The following is a 19,561-nucleotide window of genomic DNA, read 5'->3' as shown; positions in this document are numbered from 1 at the left end:
AACTGACAGAAATAAATTACACGTATGAAACTTGTTTTCCTAAAGAAATCCAGATTGGAAATTATATTTATACACGCGTATACGCTCACACACGCACATTATGATTAATTTAAAAATATCCCAGAGACTAGAGAAATCTTCTAACGATATTAAATATATAAATTTCAAGTTATTAAATGCACATATTGCATGCGCATTTATTCAAAAGTACCATCGACCGTAATTGTGACATCAAAGAGATAAAAAAGCGATCGGTTGTTACACGCGAAAGAACCAATGACAGAGAGAGAAATCGAATTACACTAGATAAGAGAGCGATTCGACGACACGTCCGTGTGTACGCGAACACGAAGAAGTATAAAAATATTCCCTGGAGTGTGCCACTTTGAGAGAACTTCCAAACGCGATACATCGACAGTTACAAAAGACTCTCTGCCCAATTATACATACTATATATAATATATATAATATATATATATATATATAACAAGTCGAGTGATACTCGACCGCGTGCAATTGAAAGCGTCTCGTTGATGTGATTTCATTCGGAGCGGTATTATTCGCGGACGCGAAGGCGCGATCGATCCGAAGTCGTCGTCGCCACGATGTCCGCGGAATTTTTTTGTCGCAGCGTGAAAATCGCATCCCGCTGCGTAAATCGCGTTCCTTTGTATAGACCGATCTGCTCTCACGTGTTCACTCATTTATCACACAATAAATCTCATTTGCTTAATACGCAAATTGTTACAAGATAATCAGTGTGCTGTATATTAAGTAAGTAAATATCTCACTTCCAAACCGAATAATCTCTCTTCGTTATTTTTGCTTTTACCACAAAACCGTCATCTAATTATCTTTCAAGAAAACGGATGAAAGAGAGAGAGAGAGAAAGAAAGAGAGAGAGACCGCGTATACGCTTGACAGATGTGTAATATATCGAGATCTCTAAATCTGAAATTACGAAAGAACAAGCGCGCATCTGCCTATGCAAAGATCCCGGTGCATTCGCAATAAACTTTGATCGTGTTGCCGCAAATTCGCGTATCGCGTGAGACGTGCAAATCGAGTCGTCGTAGGTAGGTCGCCCCGCATGCGTCGGAGTACATTGCGCTCGCGGGAATTTACCTTACCCTCGACAGCTGGAAACGATAACTTGGAAACTGTTCGCGATTTTCGGCGCATTATTCATTCGCAGCAGCCGAAAGATTCCCGTTGCATAATTCAAACGCGAACGCGAACTCAAAACACAAATACATATTACAGATCCGCATATGCGGATATCGCGTGCGTAATATGCGAGGAAGATGCGAACGATAAGGTGAGAGATTAGCGAACAATGCGAAGCTGCGGCTGATCTTTCAGGATAAACGAAGCTGGTATCAAGAGAGAGTAGCGGGATAAAATCCCGGGGATCAATCTTGGTTAAATGTTACGAGCGCGGAAAGGAAATGTCGAATGATGCCGCTTTGAATATTTACTTCCCACGTTTGCGGAATTATGCGTGTGCGTGCGTTATGAAGACACAATCGAATCTATTCAATCAATCAAAATTGATGGAATAAAGCAATAGAAAAATATAAACAAGACTGCAATATATAAGCTTACTTTATTCGATCTCTGTATTTTATTATCATTCTTAACCGAATTTATCTTCATATTTTATCGGCGCAATTATTGGAATTTTGTGAAAAGTTTGTCAAAAAATTATTATTCTTTTGTGTGATAAATGATTTTCAACATTTCCTGCTTTGTGTGTGTGTGTGTGTGTGTGTGTGTGTGTGTGCGCGCGCGCACGCGATTATCAAATTAATTGGATATAGATTTAATTATACATCTTCACGTGCTTAATTTACATGCTCAGTACAGAAAAGTAATGATAAAACGTTAAACATCACAACATCACATTTTTCGAATAAAGTAACTACATTAGCGCAAAATAAATTCGATTAAATTTTGTCGTATAAAATAAAGAAACATTAGCAATTATTATTAACAAAAATATCAACAGCACACACATTTCGTCGCGTCCGTAGGTTTCGTAGAATTACGCCAAGTACTACAAGACGTATGACTCATCTCTAGTTACGTGCCTCACTGCTATCTATAAATCTACGCGAAGGCGCGCCTATATTGCATTCTATTTCGCCATTCTGAATCACAGAGTCCTCTCAAATGCACGTCATGAGTTACAGAAGTCCGTTTTTTTTCGCAGAATTCCGCAAATAATCAATAAATAAAATCATTTTTTCCTTCAATTTTTATTTGAAATTGCGCTCATTATCGCTCATTTGAATAACTGAATCATAACATCGTAATTCTTTCGTAAAGTTGAGAAAGCACATTGCGAAATTATCGCTGCCAGTTCGCGAGCACAATGCTTCAACGACGAAGTGGCACGAACGAAAAGTTGTAAAGATGTGTGTATGTGTATATCGTAGAATATTTCGCGCACATACACACACATAAAATATATGTATGTACGATTCGAACATTTTACGAGTTTCTGAAACAAAATCGTATCGCGCTCAAAGGCCACGACAGAAACGATTAGATCACAGACAAGTTCACGTGTCGCGACACGAGGCACAACGAAACGCGAGAAACTCGCCCGTACGCAGAGCTTTCTAGTATTTAGGCTCACTAAATATAGAGCACGACTCGGCTATAAATCCCAAGCTCCCGGTCTCTCTTGCAGCCGCAGCGACGAAGATTGTTTTGAGCGCCCATGTTGTATCGGCTGATGGACATTTTGTATCGAGATGGATGAAAAATGTTCAAGAGATCTTGGCGATATCTTTTAAGAAGAACAAAACGGAAAACAAAATGTGAATTTTAGTTAAGAATCTAATAAAATTATGTATATAATTATAACAAAAACACACACACACACACACACATACAGCCATAAAATATTTAAAATATTTGATGACAAAAAATATATGTCATACGACAAGAATATAAAATATTCATAAAATACAATCTACAATTTAAACACACACATAATGTTCTAAAATTTTGTTGTTTAATAAAAGTTTAGATGAATAAAGTAGGATTTACGGAACGAATCGATCGATCGTGCGGCTCGACTTCAGACGCGAGATTTCACAAACTTTGCGTGACAAGAAAATCGTTCGACAAGCCGACTTTCTCGGGTTAAATCGCAAAGAATTATCCTCCATAATAACCGTGTCTCCACGAGCGATTTATTTTCCGCGATAGCGGGATTACAGGATTGAAAACAACACATCGGCCGTGCTTGTGTTACAACGCGAACGTTACAACAGATTTCTATTGCGGCGTAATTGTCATCACTTCGCCGCGCACGATATCTCTGTTCGTAATTCGCATACGGATTTCTTTCGTTTTCTAGCGAGATAAATTTGCTCGCTCAAAAATTTCGCGCTTTTCGCTATTCCAATAAACTCGCATATAAGTAATAATTAACTGAAAATGTATCTACAATTAATAGAATCAGAAATAAAAAATGTAAATAGAATTTTGATTGTACGTGTGTGTGTGTGTGTGTGTGTGATGTTCTGAAATAATTCTTTGTCGTTGATGATACAAGTCGTACGAAAAATTACGCGCGTAAGAAAAAAGTGAGAACAAATTTCACAGTTGGCAGAAAATCATTAAAAGAATAATCTGTCACACGAAAAGAAAATTAAATTTCACAATTAATTCAATTATTCTATTAACGTATATACACTTTAACAAAGTCTTGGCAGCTTTCAGCGTTTTTCGCAATGAAAAGAAATAAACGACCAAACTCTCCGGGGAAGGGAAACTGCAATTGATAGATAGCGCTGGAATCCTACGAAGGCTATGCTACGAAATAATCGAGTTCTTTTCATTCGGTAGTTTTGTTATGTTTTTTTATTGCACACCCACGGCGCGCGATCGAAAAGCCGTGTGCTATGCATTATTCCTCTTAGAAAAAGAAAAGAAGAAAAGCTGCGCCTCCGACGTATTGTGCCCGTTGCTTTGACTGGCGGATTTATATACCCGTCAGAAAATATAATTGTGTCGCATAACTGATGTATTTTTAAATTACGTGGAATATTACGTTCTATTTATTTAATCGATATCGCCGTCGAAAAATGATGATGATAATAATATAAGAATTAATGGAACAGAAAAAATTCATAATTGATTTTCGAAACAAAATATCCGTTGTTTCACACATCTCTTGATTTATAAATTTCGAAAACTACACGCATGAACTCAAATTTAAAAATATGGCATTTTCACGAAATATAATATTCTCGTGCATGAATTTCATTTTCGCGAAAATGCATATCGATCCGCTCAGCGTGAATTCATCGTGGTGTGTTAACTAATGAATAATTACAATTTATAGAATAGCCACGATTGCACACACTAGGTCTGAATGAGAGAATTGTCTCTCTTCTCTCTTATCTCTATCTTTCTCTCCTTCTGAACCCTCGACCTTTTGTCGCAGGTCACGGAGGGAGCTTCGTACTAGCCCAGTGCCGTAGCATGCCGGCGAGCTGTAGCGCGAGGTGGGGCGCCTCAGAGACACCACGTCGATCGGCGTCGATCGCCGCCATCTGCGTGGCAGTAAGAAAGCAATCGCCGGAGTGTCGTTGCCGTAGGAGGAGAAGGAGAAGGCGCGATCGTCGTCGTACCACAGGAAGAAGCACGGAGCTCGACACCAGCGACCGATGAGCACGGGGGGGGATGGGGGCTCGGCGTTGGGCCCGTCTGCCCGGTTGCTGGGGACCCAGCCGACTGCCGCGACCCCCCTCACCGCAACCCCCCCCATCGTCGGCCAGCAGACAATTATTGGCGGCGGCCTGCCGGATGCGACGCATTTGGCGAACGCAAATCATCAGCCGCCACCCCCGCAGTCGCAAGCAGGTGGACCTGGAGGTGCCACTGGAGCAGCATCCAAGTCGGCACAAAAGAGACCCGTCCGACGAGGCAAACCGCCACCTGACAGACCTGTCCGAGCGCTTTTCTGTCTGACCCTCACAAATCCTCTTAGGAAGATGTGCATCAGTGTCGTGGAGTGGAAGTATCCTTTTCTTCTATAACATATTTTTTTTTCTCGCAACTACTATGTTGTTAATCTTTCTGACACGAGAAGCGAAGAATTAATATTTATTTTCACACACAAGAGTCATTCAGTAATGTGAGTTTACCATTAAATCTCTTAACGATCGTGATTTACGTTTGATTACGTTTGATTAATGATGCTAGGATTAACATTAGCAGAGCAATCTGTGACAACAGATTTATCGCACGAACGATCCTTTTATTTTCCTTAATCTATTCTGTCAAATCACTGTTATCTCCGCAGACCCTTCGAATGGCTCATCCTTATGACGATATTTGCGAATTGCGTTGCTCTGGCCGTTTACACGCCGTATCCCTACGGCGATTCCAATTTGACCAACCAGATCTTGGTGAGTATACTCAACGTTTATTACGTGCTTACATCAATCTCCTTCAAATAAAAGCAGAAATTAGATAATCTACACGCGCTACCGCTAAATTAAAAGAGAAAGAATCGGGAAAGGACTAAAAATACATTCACGAGTGAGTAGCAATCATCACCCCATTGTGAAAAGTGACGGGTGTCCCTTTGTGCGACTTCGTCGAATGTGAAATGAAGCAATTTTAACGATCGTGATATGCTGAACCAAAGGGTTTGTCCCTCGCGCGACAATAAGAGAGTGGCGGTTCCGTTCAACGAACCACACACAAACCTCTATCGAGTTATCGATTTCGAGACGTCATGCAGGATTGGCGGCATGAAACTTATTCGAGCTGAAAGTTCAATAATTGTTCAATCTTGCTCGGGACATCGACGTGCGCACGATATATGTCTTGCGTATTGTAATTGGATATCGCGATTTACACGTATAGCGCGCGTAGATTAATCGACAATGTTCGCGCCGGACACTTCGGGAATCGTGTCAAGCAAGTTCGAGCTCGATCGCAGAGACTCGCGAGAGTTGGTTCGGACGAGAAAACTTTCAGAATTGAGTCCCCGTTTGGACTGCGCGCGAAGAGGAAGAGAGAGAGAGATGCGGCTTTCGATAGAGAAACAAAATTTAGTTTTTTGCGTCACATTATGCATACGCTGAAGTAGAGGATCGCAGTACCGGGCGCCGGTGTGCCTCTCGCCAAAGGGTGTGACTTCGTTTTGCATCGCTCAAAGAACGTCTCTTGCGCTAATTAATACGTCGAAGAGAAAACTTCGCCGGCATTAATCCACCGTTGAATTTGCAGAAAGATGTCTGAGTAAACGCAAAGTGAACCTAGTCTTAATCCTCGTCTTAATTACTAGAACGTTGAAAAGTTGAAATGATTGATCTCTCGCGAACAAATCTGTGGATATTCAGCTTTGAAAAAAAAAAACGATTTTTTTGGTGAGATCAAGTACAAATATATCTACCGTGTTATAAAAACGTTATTGTAAATTGAAAACAAATAATGAACACGTACATGTAGGTCAAATTCGCAGAAATTTTGAAATAAATAGTAACACGTGCACAAAACAGACACGCAAGTCAAATCTTTATGCAATAAAATAATTAAAAACTAGGACCAAAAAAGTTACACAAATAATTAAAAACAAAAACAAATAATAATTAAAATAATACAAAATTCCTTTTGTATCTCGTTTAGTTGTAATCAATAACTTCATTTAACAGTATCTCCAAGACTTGTCAAATATCATACATATATATGTAATTTATTTCGCAAGTTTTAATTTTTCTTTCGAGATTTTTCTTTTAATTTTTATTTTCTTCGAGAATAACAATATCATTATCGGAGAATCTTCTCGAGAAGACGAGAGACGAGAAACAACGCCTCCGGAAGAAATTTAAATCAAGTAGCTAACTCGAAAAAGTCGCAAATCTTAAGAGATCGATCTCTATTCTTCTTTAAAAACTTTCAACTTTTTCAGTCTTCGCGCAACTCGATTGAAATAAATCTCTGAGAACTTCAATATCTTTCGTTATAAGATTATATGATATTATATCAGAAATTTTCGTAATATGTATTTTGGCTTTGAGTATGTAAACATTTTTATGAATATCTATTAAAAACCGGCTTAAGGTGGTCTCGCGGTCTGAGTGTAGAGATTGCGAGCATATGGAGGTCCCGAGTTCAAATCAATCCGCTCAACACCTTAGAATTTTTTCCTTTCAATTATTGATCGTTTGAAAGGCGAACTGAATCGCGGGCCTCTATTAGTACATACATGTACGAATCAGAGAAAATATAGACTTAGAATGAGATACTGCACATACAAATCAGAGAAAAATGTAGAACTTAGAATGGAATCGTTATCACAGTCATAAGACATTTATTGTTCGTTTCAACTTAAAAAAAAAATAATAATAAGTGCTATTTCGAGATTAACTTAAATAAAGATTTAATAATTTAATAATTAATTAGCATCTGAATTTATTTTCGAGATACAAGTTATTATTTGTTTTTAAGTTGGAAAATGAATGTTTTATGGTGTGCCGTCAACAATGTCTCGACTTTCCAAAAAATTACGTAGATCAACATTCAATTTTTTTGCGATAAGATTATTATTCTAATATAAAAAACGTAAGTAATCAAATTAGTTGTATAAATAAAGTACGACAATATATTAGATTCCCCGAAATTCTGTTCAAATATTAATTACTGTGTTCTCCGTAGCAATATTGCAAAAATATACATGGACTCGTAGATGGCCCAGATCGAACGGTCTAATCTCTCACACACGATGAAATATTCGTTTCCAAACGCGATCTGGCATTTAATGTCGCGATCTATTATTCATCAGACATACTTGTGTAATCTCTGGATTCGTGATCTTGTCACCTGCTCTTCTCATATTCCGTTCACGTGGTGTGGTTAACGGACTTGATAAAAAATCACTTCGCGTTACAAAGGCAACAAACACACACACACATACAATGCATTTTCTAATATATTACGTAAACTTCATACAATAAAATAGTGAAATATAGTGTCAACATTTGTCGAAGCATTTTGGAGAGAGTTCATAGACAATTTCGCGCCCTCGAAATGACGTAACCGCGTCATACGTGGCGAGCAACTTGAGCAGCCAGTGATGGCCACTCGAGCTATTTCAGCGAACCAATAATCGATCGATTTCGGAAATTAAACGTAATGGATATCGCGCGGAAAGTGAAAGAGAAAGACACAAGGGGTTCGTGTCCTCTCTGTGGCCGCATCCGCGCGCCTTTCAGCTTCCCTTTAAACGTTCGCCACCCGTGTATGCCCGCCTTCTCCGTGGTGGCTTTTTTTCCCTGCTTCTCTGATCTATACGAGCGAGCGGTTCTGCAGTCTTATTTTTAACCCTTCGCTTCTTCTTTTTGTTTCGCCTGTTTTTCTCACCAAGGCCTGTGTGCTCTGCTGCTGTTCTTCCTCCGCTTGCCGTAGCGCTACGCGTCGATTAACTCTCTTTTGCGCGACGATCGGCTATGTCGCTGATACTAACCACTTATGCTAAAGTGAGAAATGATCAAGATCGAAATGTCTTGTTTTTAAATTCAAAAAACGCATCTTTGTTTTTCATTGCGTTTAAATGTATTATTAAAGTCTTCTCTTGTTATATGTGTCAGTTTTTATTTTCCAAGTTTTTAGTTAATTTTTATTCTTTTTTTTTGCAACCCTATATATTTTCTCTCTCTCCGCTCGTGATTAGAGATTATTTGTCATTGAAAGACTACATATGGAATATTGAAAGTTAATTTTTATATTGAGTTTTTATAGCTCAAATTATTATTTTATTAATTTCACGTTCCGAGATAAATACGATAATGAGAAATTCTCTTAAAAAACCACACTTTCGAGAAATTCGCAGAAGATTCTACTTGAAAATTTTCTTGATCCGCCAAGTGCGCAAAGGAAAAGAAAAACAAGCAACAGGTTACGTAACGTATCTGTGTTGTAGAAGGAAAAATTAGTGCTAGTCTTTGAAAAAAAAAAAAAAAAAAGAAAAAAAATATATATCAACGCACGCCGACGTCCCTTTCTGTAAGCATTTAATGGTGATCACGTTCTTGCCGTAACTCGCCGTAATCTTACTGCCACCGCAACAACGTTCGTGCTTTAAATGTTTAACACGGACGTACGTGCGCACCGCGCAATATATTGTCTTCTTTTCCGCTACGTTTTTTAATTGCAGTTTCACCTTGCTACAATTTGTTCCCGCCACGTTTAATTACCTCTGCTTGACACCGGGAAAACGTGCCCGATCAAACTGCGAGAATGTCTTACTGCGTTTGACGCTTATCTCTCCTTTCCGATTATTGAAATATTAAAAGTTCAGAGTCTGCGATGATAAATTTCAAGCTTTGTGATCAGCTCTTCTTGTATTTGTAATTTATTTTTAAAGCTCTTTATGCGATAACGAATAAACAATACACGTCTTTTTCACGACTTTTTTTTGTCTTCGCTGTTACAGGAGAAGATAGAGTACGTTTTTCTTGTGATTTTTACGGTAGAATGCGTGATGAAAATCATATCTTACGGCTTCGTCGCCCACGCGGGAGCGTACCTCCGCAACGGCTGGAACCTGCTGGATTTCACGATAGTCGTTATCGGGTGAGTGTTTTCATCTTTATATCAATTTCACACATTTGTTTTTAGGCTCAGCGTTAATTCACAAAAGCTGAAACGATCTCACATGTTTCTTTTTCTTATTTTTCAACCGACAACATGTAAAAGAATAAAATTTTTCTCGCGTATCTTCTCGCGTACTCACATATGCGCGCTTTCACGTGTGCGCGTTTTTATGTAGGTACGTGCAAATTTTTATTACAAACTCTTATTTTGTCTGCGAACGAACGTTGTAGCGAAGATACACCGGCAACCCGGATACTATCGGCTGCAAGTTAATTGGACTAATACCGACGTGATCGATAATGCGTGGCGATCATGTATACACTTTGGCGATGAGTATAGTTTGCACCTGATGATGTCTTCCTAGCGTGCACACACATTGTCGATGACGTTCGTCCGTTGATACGCGCGAATAATAGTGACAAATCGTATAACCCAATTGAATTTGAGTTAACAGAGACTAGTCCATCAAATTGGACATATTTTCAACATAATATAAAAAACAAAATAATTGTTATTATTACAAAATGTTATTATTATAAAAGATGAAAAGATACATGTTTTTTAATACATTCTATTTAATTGCAGCAGCTCTTTTTTTTGTCACATATCTTTGGTCAACGGATTAAATTTATATAAATATCAAAACAATTTTTTGCGATTGCTCAAATCTTTTGTTTGCGACAAATGTGACCAAAGTTACTCCCTTCGTGGCTACTGTATTTTCGCGCGCATTACACAAATTAAAAAAAAATAGCGCAATTTTTTCATCGCGAACAAACGCGCGCGTAAGCGATGCGTTAAGTTATATTTATGTCCTAAAAATTCCACTATATTCATGAGAACGTTCAAAGTTATGGAATAAAATTGATTTAAGTCCGAAGCTTGCAAGTCAGCAGTCCGGTGTAGTCTGCGAAGCGTAAATAAAATGAAATTGACGGCAAAGATGCCGTCGGAAGGAAGGAAGGAAGGAAGGAAGGAAATATTACTCGCGGAGAATCTACGTTCGAGTCGGTCGAATTACTTCTCGAGGTCGACGTAGGAAATCAGTTAACAACATGTAATTTGCGCGCAGTGAAATGATACGGTCGACATTATCTCGCGAATCATGCGTGTAAATTAAATCCAGTCGATTGTAACACATCCGCGTGTGACACAGCCGCTCTCGCAACTCGGCGAATGAAATTTCACGAGAGCTCCGCGCTTGATGTAATTCCTATTCCTCTTTATACGGTATTTCCCTTCGAGCGTCAATAACCGTAATTAGTATTTTGCGCTAGAGTCATAACCACAGATGTGACAATTTACATTGTTGCGGTTAATATCATTTGTTGTACGAGTATGTATCGTTACGATACGAATAACGTTTTCTGAAATATTTTACGTAATATATTTTTTCTTTAAAGATTTAAAAACGCACGTTGTTGTAATTTTAAAAAAGTAATCCAAAAGAGACGCCATGTTGTTTGAAGAGTTTGGAAAATATTTGAACTTCTGTTTGTGGCAGCTTTGTGGGGACATTAAAAAAAAAAAAAAAAAAAAAAAAAAAAAAAATTAAAAATCGCAAACCGCGTTGTATCAAATGACTCGTTGCAGCGAGTGGGTGTCCCACACACCATAATCCTATCTGGGTATCGACTCCCGATACATAACCTCTATATGCATCCATTACTACCACGCGCACTATATACACGTGACGTAAATAATGGTACCCTATTTACGCGATCATCGATTTTTGCAGAATAAAGAAACGAGGAGCCACGCGTGAGCGCATATCTGTGTGTGTGTGTGTGTGTGTGTGTATGTGTGTATGTATGTGCGTTTTAGAGATACAAATTGCTTAGGAGGAGTTGACAAACAGAGCGTATCGGCTATCTGCCGCTATTCTCCGGTTAATGATCCGCGAATGCGAATTTACTTCCACAACGAGTGGCTGCAACGATTTTCGCGGATCGTCCGCGAAATCTACTCGCGAGATTACGACGTTCGGATCGATCAACATACATAGCTACTTGCTTCGCAGTTAGCGCTCTCGTAGCAGCCGCTTCCTCGTTCTCGCCGTTCTCGTCTGATAACTTTATCGTTCACGGTTAACGACACGGCAAAATCGATCCGTCTTAATATCCCCGCGGGAAGGGAACATTTATTTTCTCTCGAGTCGACTATCACGTAGGAGCCATTATTCAAACGACGTGGAGTCTAATGCGCGAGGAATATACAACAATCGCCGATACTCGAAATTGTCTTACTGGGAAAGAATTGGTTTTTTTTTCCGGTCAGTGAATCTCGTTTACGCATTAAAGTTATGATCGTCGAACAATATTCACGCGGATGTCGCGTAATTAAAAAAGACGCGATTTAATTATTAGAGATGGTGAAAGAGATAAAAATATTTTACTTGTTTCAGAAACACAAAATATATATGTATATATATATATATATATTTAAATATATATATATAGTTATAAAATTATAAAAAGGAGATTCTTTCGTTGAAAGATTTTTTCCCCTCTCTTTTTTTATACCTCATAAATTTCCTCATGATACTGTTATACGGCCTTTATAATGCTGTTAGTAGCCTTGGCACATAAAGCTCTTTTCTTCAGGGACAAATTATTTCTACAGTGGTTTCAGTTCTTTGTTCATCAAGTGCTCGTTTTTTATTATCATTATCATCATTATTGTCATCCCGTTAGTCCTTACTCATTTATAGTATGAAAAACTTTTTTTCCATTCTTTTTCTTCTTGTAGAATGATAAGCACGGTGCTGACAACATTTATGAAAGAGGGTTTCGACGTCAAGGCCTTAAGGGCGTTTCGTGTTCTGCGTCCTCTCAGGCTGGTTTCCGGTGTTCCAAGTAAGGCTTCCCGCTCAAAATATTTATTTTTGTCACAATGAACAATATCACTTGTCGTTGAACATTGATCCCGTTCAGAAATCAATGAAACAAAGATATTGCGGACAAAGATTTTGCGAGTGAGATGTTAAAATAATTACAGTTGGATTGTTTGTAAAAAAAAAGTGTCTTTTCAGCTGCATAAGAGATTATAAATATTTATATATGTATATTATTTATATTATTTATATATATGCACGTATAAATAATATAATATTTGGCATTAAAGATAAAGTGTTGTTATCTCCTTAGGTCTTCAGGTGGTCCTAAACTCTATTTTGAGGGCGATGGTACCACTTTTGCACATTGCTTTATTAGTTCTCTTCGTCATCATCATTTACGCCATCATCGGCCTCGAGTTGTTCTCCGGAAAGATGCACAAAACTTGCAGGCACAATTTAACTGGTAAGTGCACGTTTCGGGGTTGACGTGTATTCTGATACAAATTTTATGCGCGACGTTTTTGGCAACGCTATTCTCACAACGGCGAATTACATCGCAGATCGATGCGCGCGGGAGCGCGGTGGGACGCGCACAGATGCTGTTAAATTTATTAAATTCTCAATTCAGAATTGCTCTCTTGCTCAGGTTTCCAAACAAACTCAATTTGAATATTTTTTAACGTCATTTTTTAAAAACTTTTATGCAAAAGTAAAAATACATATGTATAAACACGTAATTTTTTATATATGACGTAAGCAACACACGCCATTTTTTTTTTTTTGAAGTTAAATCGTCTTCGCGTTCAAAAAAAAAAAACTTGAACTTAGTCTCTGTAGTCAAAGTAAAGTTTGAAAAAACTATGAGATTCAAATTGCACCTAGCGCCTGCCGGGCGTTAGATTGCAGATCCGAGAAATTTATCTGCATCCTTTTTATCCGGCATCAGATGATAAAATGCAAAATTAACGAGGCTAGAGACATACAATGTTAAGAAGTCTCTTAAATTATTTAGAGATTCAGAGAAAGAGAGAGACAGAGATGAAGGAAGAGCAGATGTTTTACTAGTTGTGCGATTTTTGGTGAAAGAGAGAGAGAAAAATTCCATTAGGTATGTTAGAACTAAGAAGGAGATTTGGCTAGGGGACCTCGTGGGGAACTCCCAGCTTAGCCTCAAAACACACTTTTTGCTAGGACAGCTATTTTAGATATGATTCTCTTCTCTCTCGCTCTCTCTCAACTCAAGATGTAGACGCGCGAAACTAACGTCTAATTATTATTAGCGCGAGAGGCGCGCACACGATTTGCGTATGGCACAGCAAACAGCTGATTCACGGGAATGAGTAAAATAGCATGCGGCACATCATCTCAGAAAGGCGAATACAAAAGCTTTGTGAAATTTAGCCAAGGCGCATCGAGAAATCAGGAGATCAAATTCTTTTTCTTTATTTCTTCTCAGTTTTACGTAAAAATTCTTTTCTCTCTGTCTCTGTTTTTTTTCTGTAAAATTAAATAAATGAACTATTTAAATTATGATAAAATTAATTCTCATATTAATTAAAAATAAGATAAAAAATCTTTTTACTTAATGTGATTTTTTCTTCTACTTTATATACTTATAATATATTTTTATTTGTATAAAAAAACACAGTCAATTAGTTGTCAAACGATTATGTAGGTAAAGTAACGTATTTTAACGTGTCAAAAGATCCGGATATGTAATTCACGCGATGTAACGTAGAGCTTGATAAAACAGTGGCGTTTAACAAAGCTCCTTTAATCGAGCTGTGTGTATATCGTTAGAAGTGTGAAACAGAAAGATCGATAAATTGCTTCAGCGGGAAAAGTGCTAGGCTTCCGGTTACTTCCCGTAGATGTACGTAAAAAGTATGCAAACGTTTTACCAGGATATTACATGTTAAAGCTCGTTACTCGGCTGGCTCCGAACCAATTAGAACTTTTTTAGCGCTGGCGTTTACGGCCAGGCCGGGCTTTATTACGGTCTGTTGCCGGTATATCGCCTGGATTAAAAATTTGATTCCGCTTTATATCGCAGACGAGATAATGGACGAACCGCATCCCTGCGGCCCGGGGGGCTATCAATGCTCTCGAATCTCGCCCGAGTACTACTGCAGTAATCAGTTTTGGGAAGGACCTAATTTCGGCATCACGAATTTCGATAACTTCGGATTGGCTATGCTCACGGTCTTCCAATGCGTCACCCTCGAGGGCTGGACGGACGTACTTTACAATGTAAAAAAAAAATCGTTACGCGTAATTGCTCCGTTGCATGATAACAGAAATGTTTAATTTTTCAAAAAGATCAAGTACATACTTTTAAAAAATCGCATCCTGTTTAGATCGAGGATGCAATGGGAAGCACGTGGCAGTGGATTTATTTCATCTCGATGGTCATCCTCGGAGCTTTCTTCGTGATGAATCTCATTCTCGGTGTGTTGTCCGGGTAAGTGCGAGAAAAAAAAGTTCTAAATCTAAATTTATTGTCGAAAAAGTTTTAATCGCGGGAAAAATGAGATTGAGAAGAGAGTATGCGGCTTAATTAATTAATTAAAAACAGAAAACAACAATTCTTGTAAAAACACGCGCGCGATCGTTTCGTAGGATGTAACCCAGTTAAGATCAGACATTTATCCTCGCGGAGTTTTTGTCATTCTCAATTGTGTGAAGGGGACGAGATAAAAATATTTTTTTCTTTTCTTTATACACACACACACACTCCGTTGCGTATCGATAAAGCGGTCAAGCGAGGCGTGAGAGTGATATCGGTGATAAGCGCGATTTAACTTTCTTCCCTTTTTCTCACCGTTTAAAGCCAATCGCGCAAACATTGTCTAATATCAGACGCGAAATTATAGTATTTAAAATATGTTCCGAAGAGTGGTTCGCGACGCGAGAGAAGACTGATTTCGAAATATCGATACAGAAATTCATGTTTCGCAATTAATATTCTAGATTAGAGTTTAAATGTAACTAGTATAGAGAATATAATAGAGTTTAAAGCAATGAGATAGACCAATAGGAGCACAAATACGATTGACTACGCGTTGCAAATTTTTTATTTAATATAAAACAGAATGTTGGAGCAGATGCAAGCGAAAATACAAGATGTACGTGCGTGATTTATCAAATATAAAGATCGCAAACATTTTGCTCCCTTTATTTGGATCTTCTTCATCTTGTTAATTTTTATTTCATTTTATTTTTGTTTGTACACCAAAGAAGATCCAAATAAAGAGATCGATATGTTTGTAATTTTTTTTTATATTTATATTCAATAAACACACGCGTACATCTTGTGTCTTGTGGCTCGCATCTGCTACAATATATCCTGCTTCGTCTTCTCGCGAGCTTATTCTTTTATTTATACAAGTGATGATGTAACATCGTCGTTGGATGTAGTTTCAATCAATGTTAAACGTTTTTTTTTTTTTTAATTCATAAGTGTCGAAATTTGAACGTTGAACACAGTCCCGATAATCAAAATCAACTGGTGAACATTTGCGTGTCAATAATTTTGTCATGTTGAATCACATCAATCAAAATAAAAAATCTTGAACACTAAACGTGTAACTTTAATTGTACAAAGACGTAAGCAATAACTTTTATTTGAACGCACATTTTAGAATTTAATTGGATCGAGTATCTTACTTAATTTGTGTCGTAACAAAGAAATTTTCCATCAAGACAAAGATGTCACGTGTAAAAAAAACTGCGTTACGTTTCGGATCAATTAGACGTCCTTGGAGATATATAAATAATAAACAATATATGTAATATATAAATATATAATATATAAATCATTCGCCGCTCCTATTTCGCATGACGTATAAAAGATGAAAGATTGTAAACGACGTGAAACGACATCGCGTCCCTGAGTGTTTCTCGATACGCGTGGATGCATTTACATGTCGCCGCACTTCTCATTCTACCCCCCTCGTTCGAGCGAGGGACGCGAGGTCGCTTCACAGAAAACACGAGGGTGAGAGAATAAAAAACGAGGCTTCTTCTTCACCCTCTCGTGTCGATTTCCGTTTGATCGCCTGTGAATGTTTCAATTACGACGTTTCTTCCGCGCGTCGTGTAACCTTTAATCGCGGAGCGATATCGTATACATCTTGTTGTTCGGTGCAGCGAATTCTCCAAGGAGAGAGAGAAAGCAAAGGCGCGCGGTGACTTTCACAAGCTCAGGGAAAAGCAACAGATCGAGGACGATCTCAGGGGTTATCTCGATTGGATCACGCAAGCCGAGGACATCGAGCCGGAGACTGACGAGCCGAAGCAGGATGGGAAAAGTACGTATGCAAAAAAGATAAGAGAAACATTGAACGTAGTACTCAATAGTTTTTAAACTCGAAATGCTCGAAAATCAATTTTCGAATCGAAAATGAAGTTCAAAGTGTGCGACTGTTTCGATAATGATAATTTTACAAGTCGCAGCGAGCGAGAAAATATACGTATATTTTATACTTTTGTCTAAAATAATATCGTGCAGAAATAAATTTTGTTTAACAAATGATATCCCCGTTTATCGCGTGCACAATTTATGCAAATACGCGTAGGTGTGCGCAAATTGAATTTGGCAAGTTGTACACGTTAAACTCGATTTCCTTTCTCTCTGTGACACAAAATAACTTTCTCTTCTTCTCGAGTCGAAGTATGTTAATTAATTGACGGAGTTCGAATGTTTAATATTACGTAGCCAAGCAACAAAACGAAATAGAGAGCACGGATCAGTTGGAGGGCGACGAGGAGGGAATCCAGCAGGAGTCCGTTTGGAAGAAGAAGAAAAGGGACTTGGACAGGTGAGTAATCTCCCCCACATCTTCCTAAATATTTCTTTAAATTTCGTATCGGCGCGAACGAACACAATAAATTTTAAAATGTAATGGCGAATATTTTTGTCCGAATGTTACGAGACAACGCGAGTGTTAGAAAGAAAAAACTTTCTTCGGAAACCGCGTGGTTGCACTTGTGCGCACACATGTGGAGAAACATCGGCCCGGGGGGAGATCAAAGCCCGCGTTTGTCCGACACGTTCAAAGAACCGTTTTGTGCGTTCGTATATACAGAAGTGAGTGCGTCAAGTCTTAGATAGACCGTCACGATATTGTGATACGAATTTCGCAGAGTGAACAGACGATTGAGAAGAGCCTGCAGAAAGGCCGTAAAGTCCCAGGTCTTCTATTGGCTCATCATAGTTCTGGTTTTCTTGAATACCGGTGTTCTCGCCTCGGAGCACTACAATCAGCCGCACTGGTTGGACGAATTTCAAGGTAAATACCGCAGTTTGGTTGCCGCGCGCGATTTAGCGGAAATAAAGTCGCGCGCGTTCGCCTGTGCGTTTTAGCTTTTAATTATAAACCGCTCCGGCGCTTTTTCGGGTATTGCGTTTCGTAACGCAAATCTCTTTTCTTTGTCGCCAGAGATCACGAACATGTTTTTCATCGTGCTGTTCTCCATGGAGATGATGTTAAAAATGTACAGTTTAGGCTTTCAGGTGAGTCATCCTTATCCAACTTCTCAAAACAATTTTTTTTTTTTTTTTCAGTCTTTAAATTATGACAAATTGACGAACAAGTTGGTTACTTGCTGTTTACGTGATTACTGTTGTAATTTTTGTCTTGATAAACATCTTGTCAGTCGCAAGAAAGAACGAGACGTTTGTTTTCTTGAAAAATATATTTCATTTCTTCACGCAGCACGTAATTTTACTTCGCAGGGTTACTTCGTCTCGTTGTTTAATCGTTTCGATTGTTTCGTCGTGATCGGCTCGATCACCGAAATGATACTTACAAATACACATGTGATGCCGCCTCTTGGCGTTTCCGTACTCCGTTGCGTTCGGCTGCTCAGGGTATTCAAAGTAACAAAGTGAGTACAAATCTCTTTTAAGATATGATATAAAATATGTATATAATACACGTATACTCGTCAACCATCATCTGTTTTCAAAAAAAAAAAAAAACGCGAGAAATTTTTGTAATTGAATTCTCTGCAAGTCTATTGAGAATGCGCGAGTTGCGTTGTTTCGTTTTCTTCTCGCAGGTATTGGAGATCACTGTCGAATTTAGTGGCCTCTTTACTGAATTCAATACAATCGATTGCCTCGCTGCTGCTCCTGCTTTTCCTATTCATCGTTATCTTCGCTCTTCTGGGCATGCAGGTAGATCGATTCGAAAGCGCGACGTATTCAGAGGAGATGATTTTTTTTTCTTTTTTTTTTTAACAACGCAAAACCGCTTATCCGTCAACATTTATACTTCAAATTTAGGTCTTCGGTGGAAAATTCAATTTCAGCGACAATGAGGAAAAAACACGTCACAATTTTGACAGCTTCTGGCAAAGCTTGCTCACCGTTTTTCAGGTAAAAAAAAATCTTGATAGTTTCTACACAGCTGCACTTACAAGAGTTTTGATTTTTTTTTTTTTTTTTTTTTTTTCATTATTTTGAAACGATGACCCAATATTTTTTAATGTTTCTATTTTTCTACCTCCTCCGTATTTCTAAAATCGGCGATATGTTCGATTTCTCAGATATTAACCGGCGAGGATTGGAACGTTGTGATGTACGTCGGGATTCGAGCTTACGGCGGCGTCGCCAGTATCGGCGTGCTCGCGTGCGTTTACTTCATCATTCTTTTCATATGCGGCAATTGTATCCTTTATCAAAACAAAGATAAATTTGCAACGAGCAATTGTAGTTTGTTTTTCGCGAGTTAAATCACATCTGATGGGTGCAATATCGATAAAATTTAATCTTAAAAAGGAAACTATAAATTATATCTAGTTTTTTGATGTAATAAACTTTAATTGATCCTTAACGAAGATAGCAATACACAGATATCCTTTTGAACGTATTCTTGGCTATCGCCGTCGACAATCTCGCCGATGCCGAGTCTCTAACTGCCATCGAGAAGGAAGCTGAAGAAGAGGTGAGTTTCGTTTTATATTCGATTACTAAGTCGATTGATCAATCAATGAATTGAAAAAAAAAAAACCATGGCCAAAATTCTTCACACACTTTTTGAGAGAAAAAAAAATTACATATTTTTCATTATAAATGTTTTTTTTGTGTTATCAAAA

The 19,561-nt window shown here is 38.2% G+C and overlaps 1 protein-coding gene across 9 annotated transcripts in view; it reads left to right on the top strand.

Annotated features, from left to right (window-relative positions):
- The first annotated feature begins 4,685 nt into the window (after positions 1-4,685).
- The window catches only part of LOC109853346 (muscle calcium channel subunit alpha-1), a 38,531-nt gene continuing 23,655 nt past the window's right edge, over positions 4,686-19,561 (top strand). For 6 of the 9 annotated variants that reach the window (XM_020425347.1, XM_020425350.1, XM_020425349.1 and 3 more), the window contains exons 1-16: positions 4,686-5,038; positions 5,324-5,429; positions 9,464-9,603; positions 12,373-12,479; positions 12,771-12,923; positions 14,514-14,710; positions 14,818-14,921; positions 16,610-16,770; positions 17,178-17,280; positions 17,606-17,751; positions 17,902-17,975; positions 18,198-18,349; positions 18,524-18,641; positions 18,750-18,842; positions 19,013-19,133; positions 19,319-19,410. In XM_020425347.1, the coding sequence (XP_020280936.1) occupies positions 4,686-5,038; positions 5,324-5,429; positions 9,464-9,603; positions 12,373-12,479; positions 12,771-12,923; positions 14,514-14,710; positions 14,818-14,921; positions 16,610-16,770; positions 17,178-17,280; positions 17,606-17,751; positions 17,902-17,975; positions 18,198-18,349; positions 18,524-18,641; positions 18,750-18,842; positions 19,013-19,133; positions 19,319-19,410 (2,220 nt within the window). The remainder of the gene's footprint in view (positions 5,039-5,323; positions 5,430-9,463; positions 9,604-12,372; positions 12,480-12,770; positions 12,924-14,513; positions 14,711-14,817; positions 14,922-16,609; positions 16,771-17,177; positions 17,281-17,605; positions 17,752-17,901; positions 17,976-18,197; positions 18,350-18,523; positions 18,642-18,749; positions 18,843-19,012; positions 19,134-19,318; positions 19,411-19,561) is intronic. The other 3 variants (XM_020425353.1, XM_020425352.1, XM_020425351.1) reach the window with 1 other exon arrangement.

The sequence above is a fragment of the Pseudomyrmex gracilis genome, unplaced genomic scaffold (genome assembly GCF_002006095.1).
Source record: "Pseudomyrmex gracilis isolate BER0280 unplaced genomic scaffold, ASM200609v1 scaffold_46, whole genome shotgun sequence".
NCBI lineage: Eukaryota > Metazoa > Arthropoda > Insecta > Hymenoptera > Formicidae > Pseudomyrmex > Pseudomyrmex gracilis.
The sequence above is the reverse complement of the archived record's forward strand: the minus strand, read 5'-3'. Positions and strand labels throughout refer to the sequence as shown.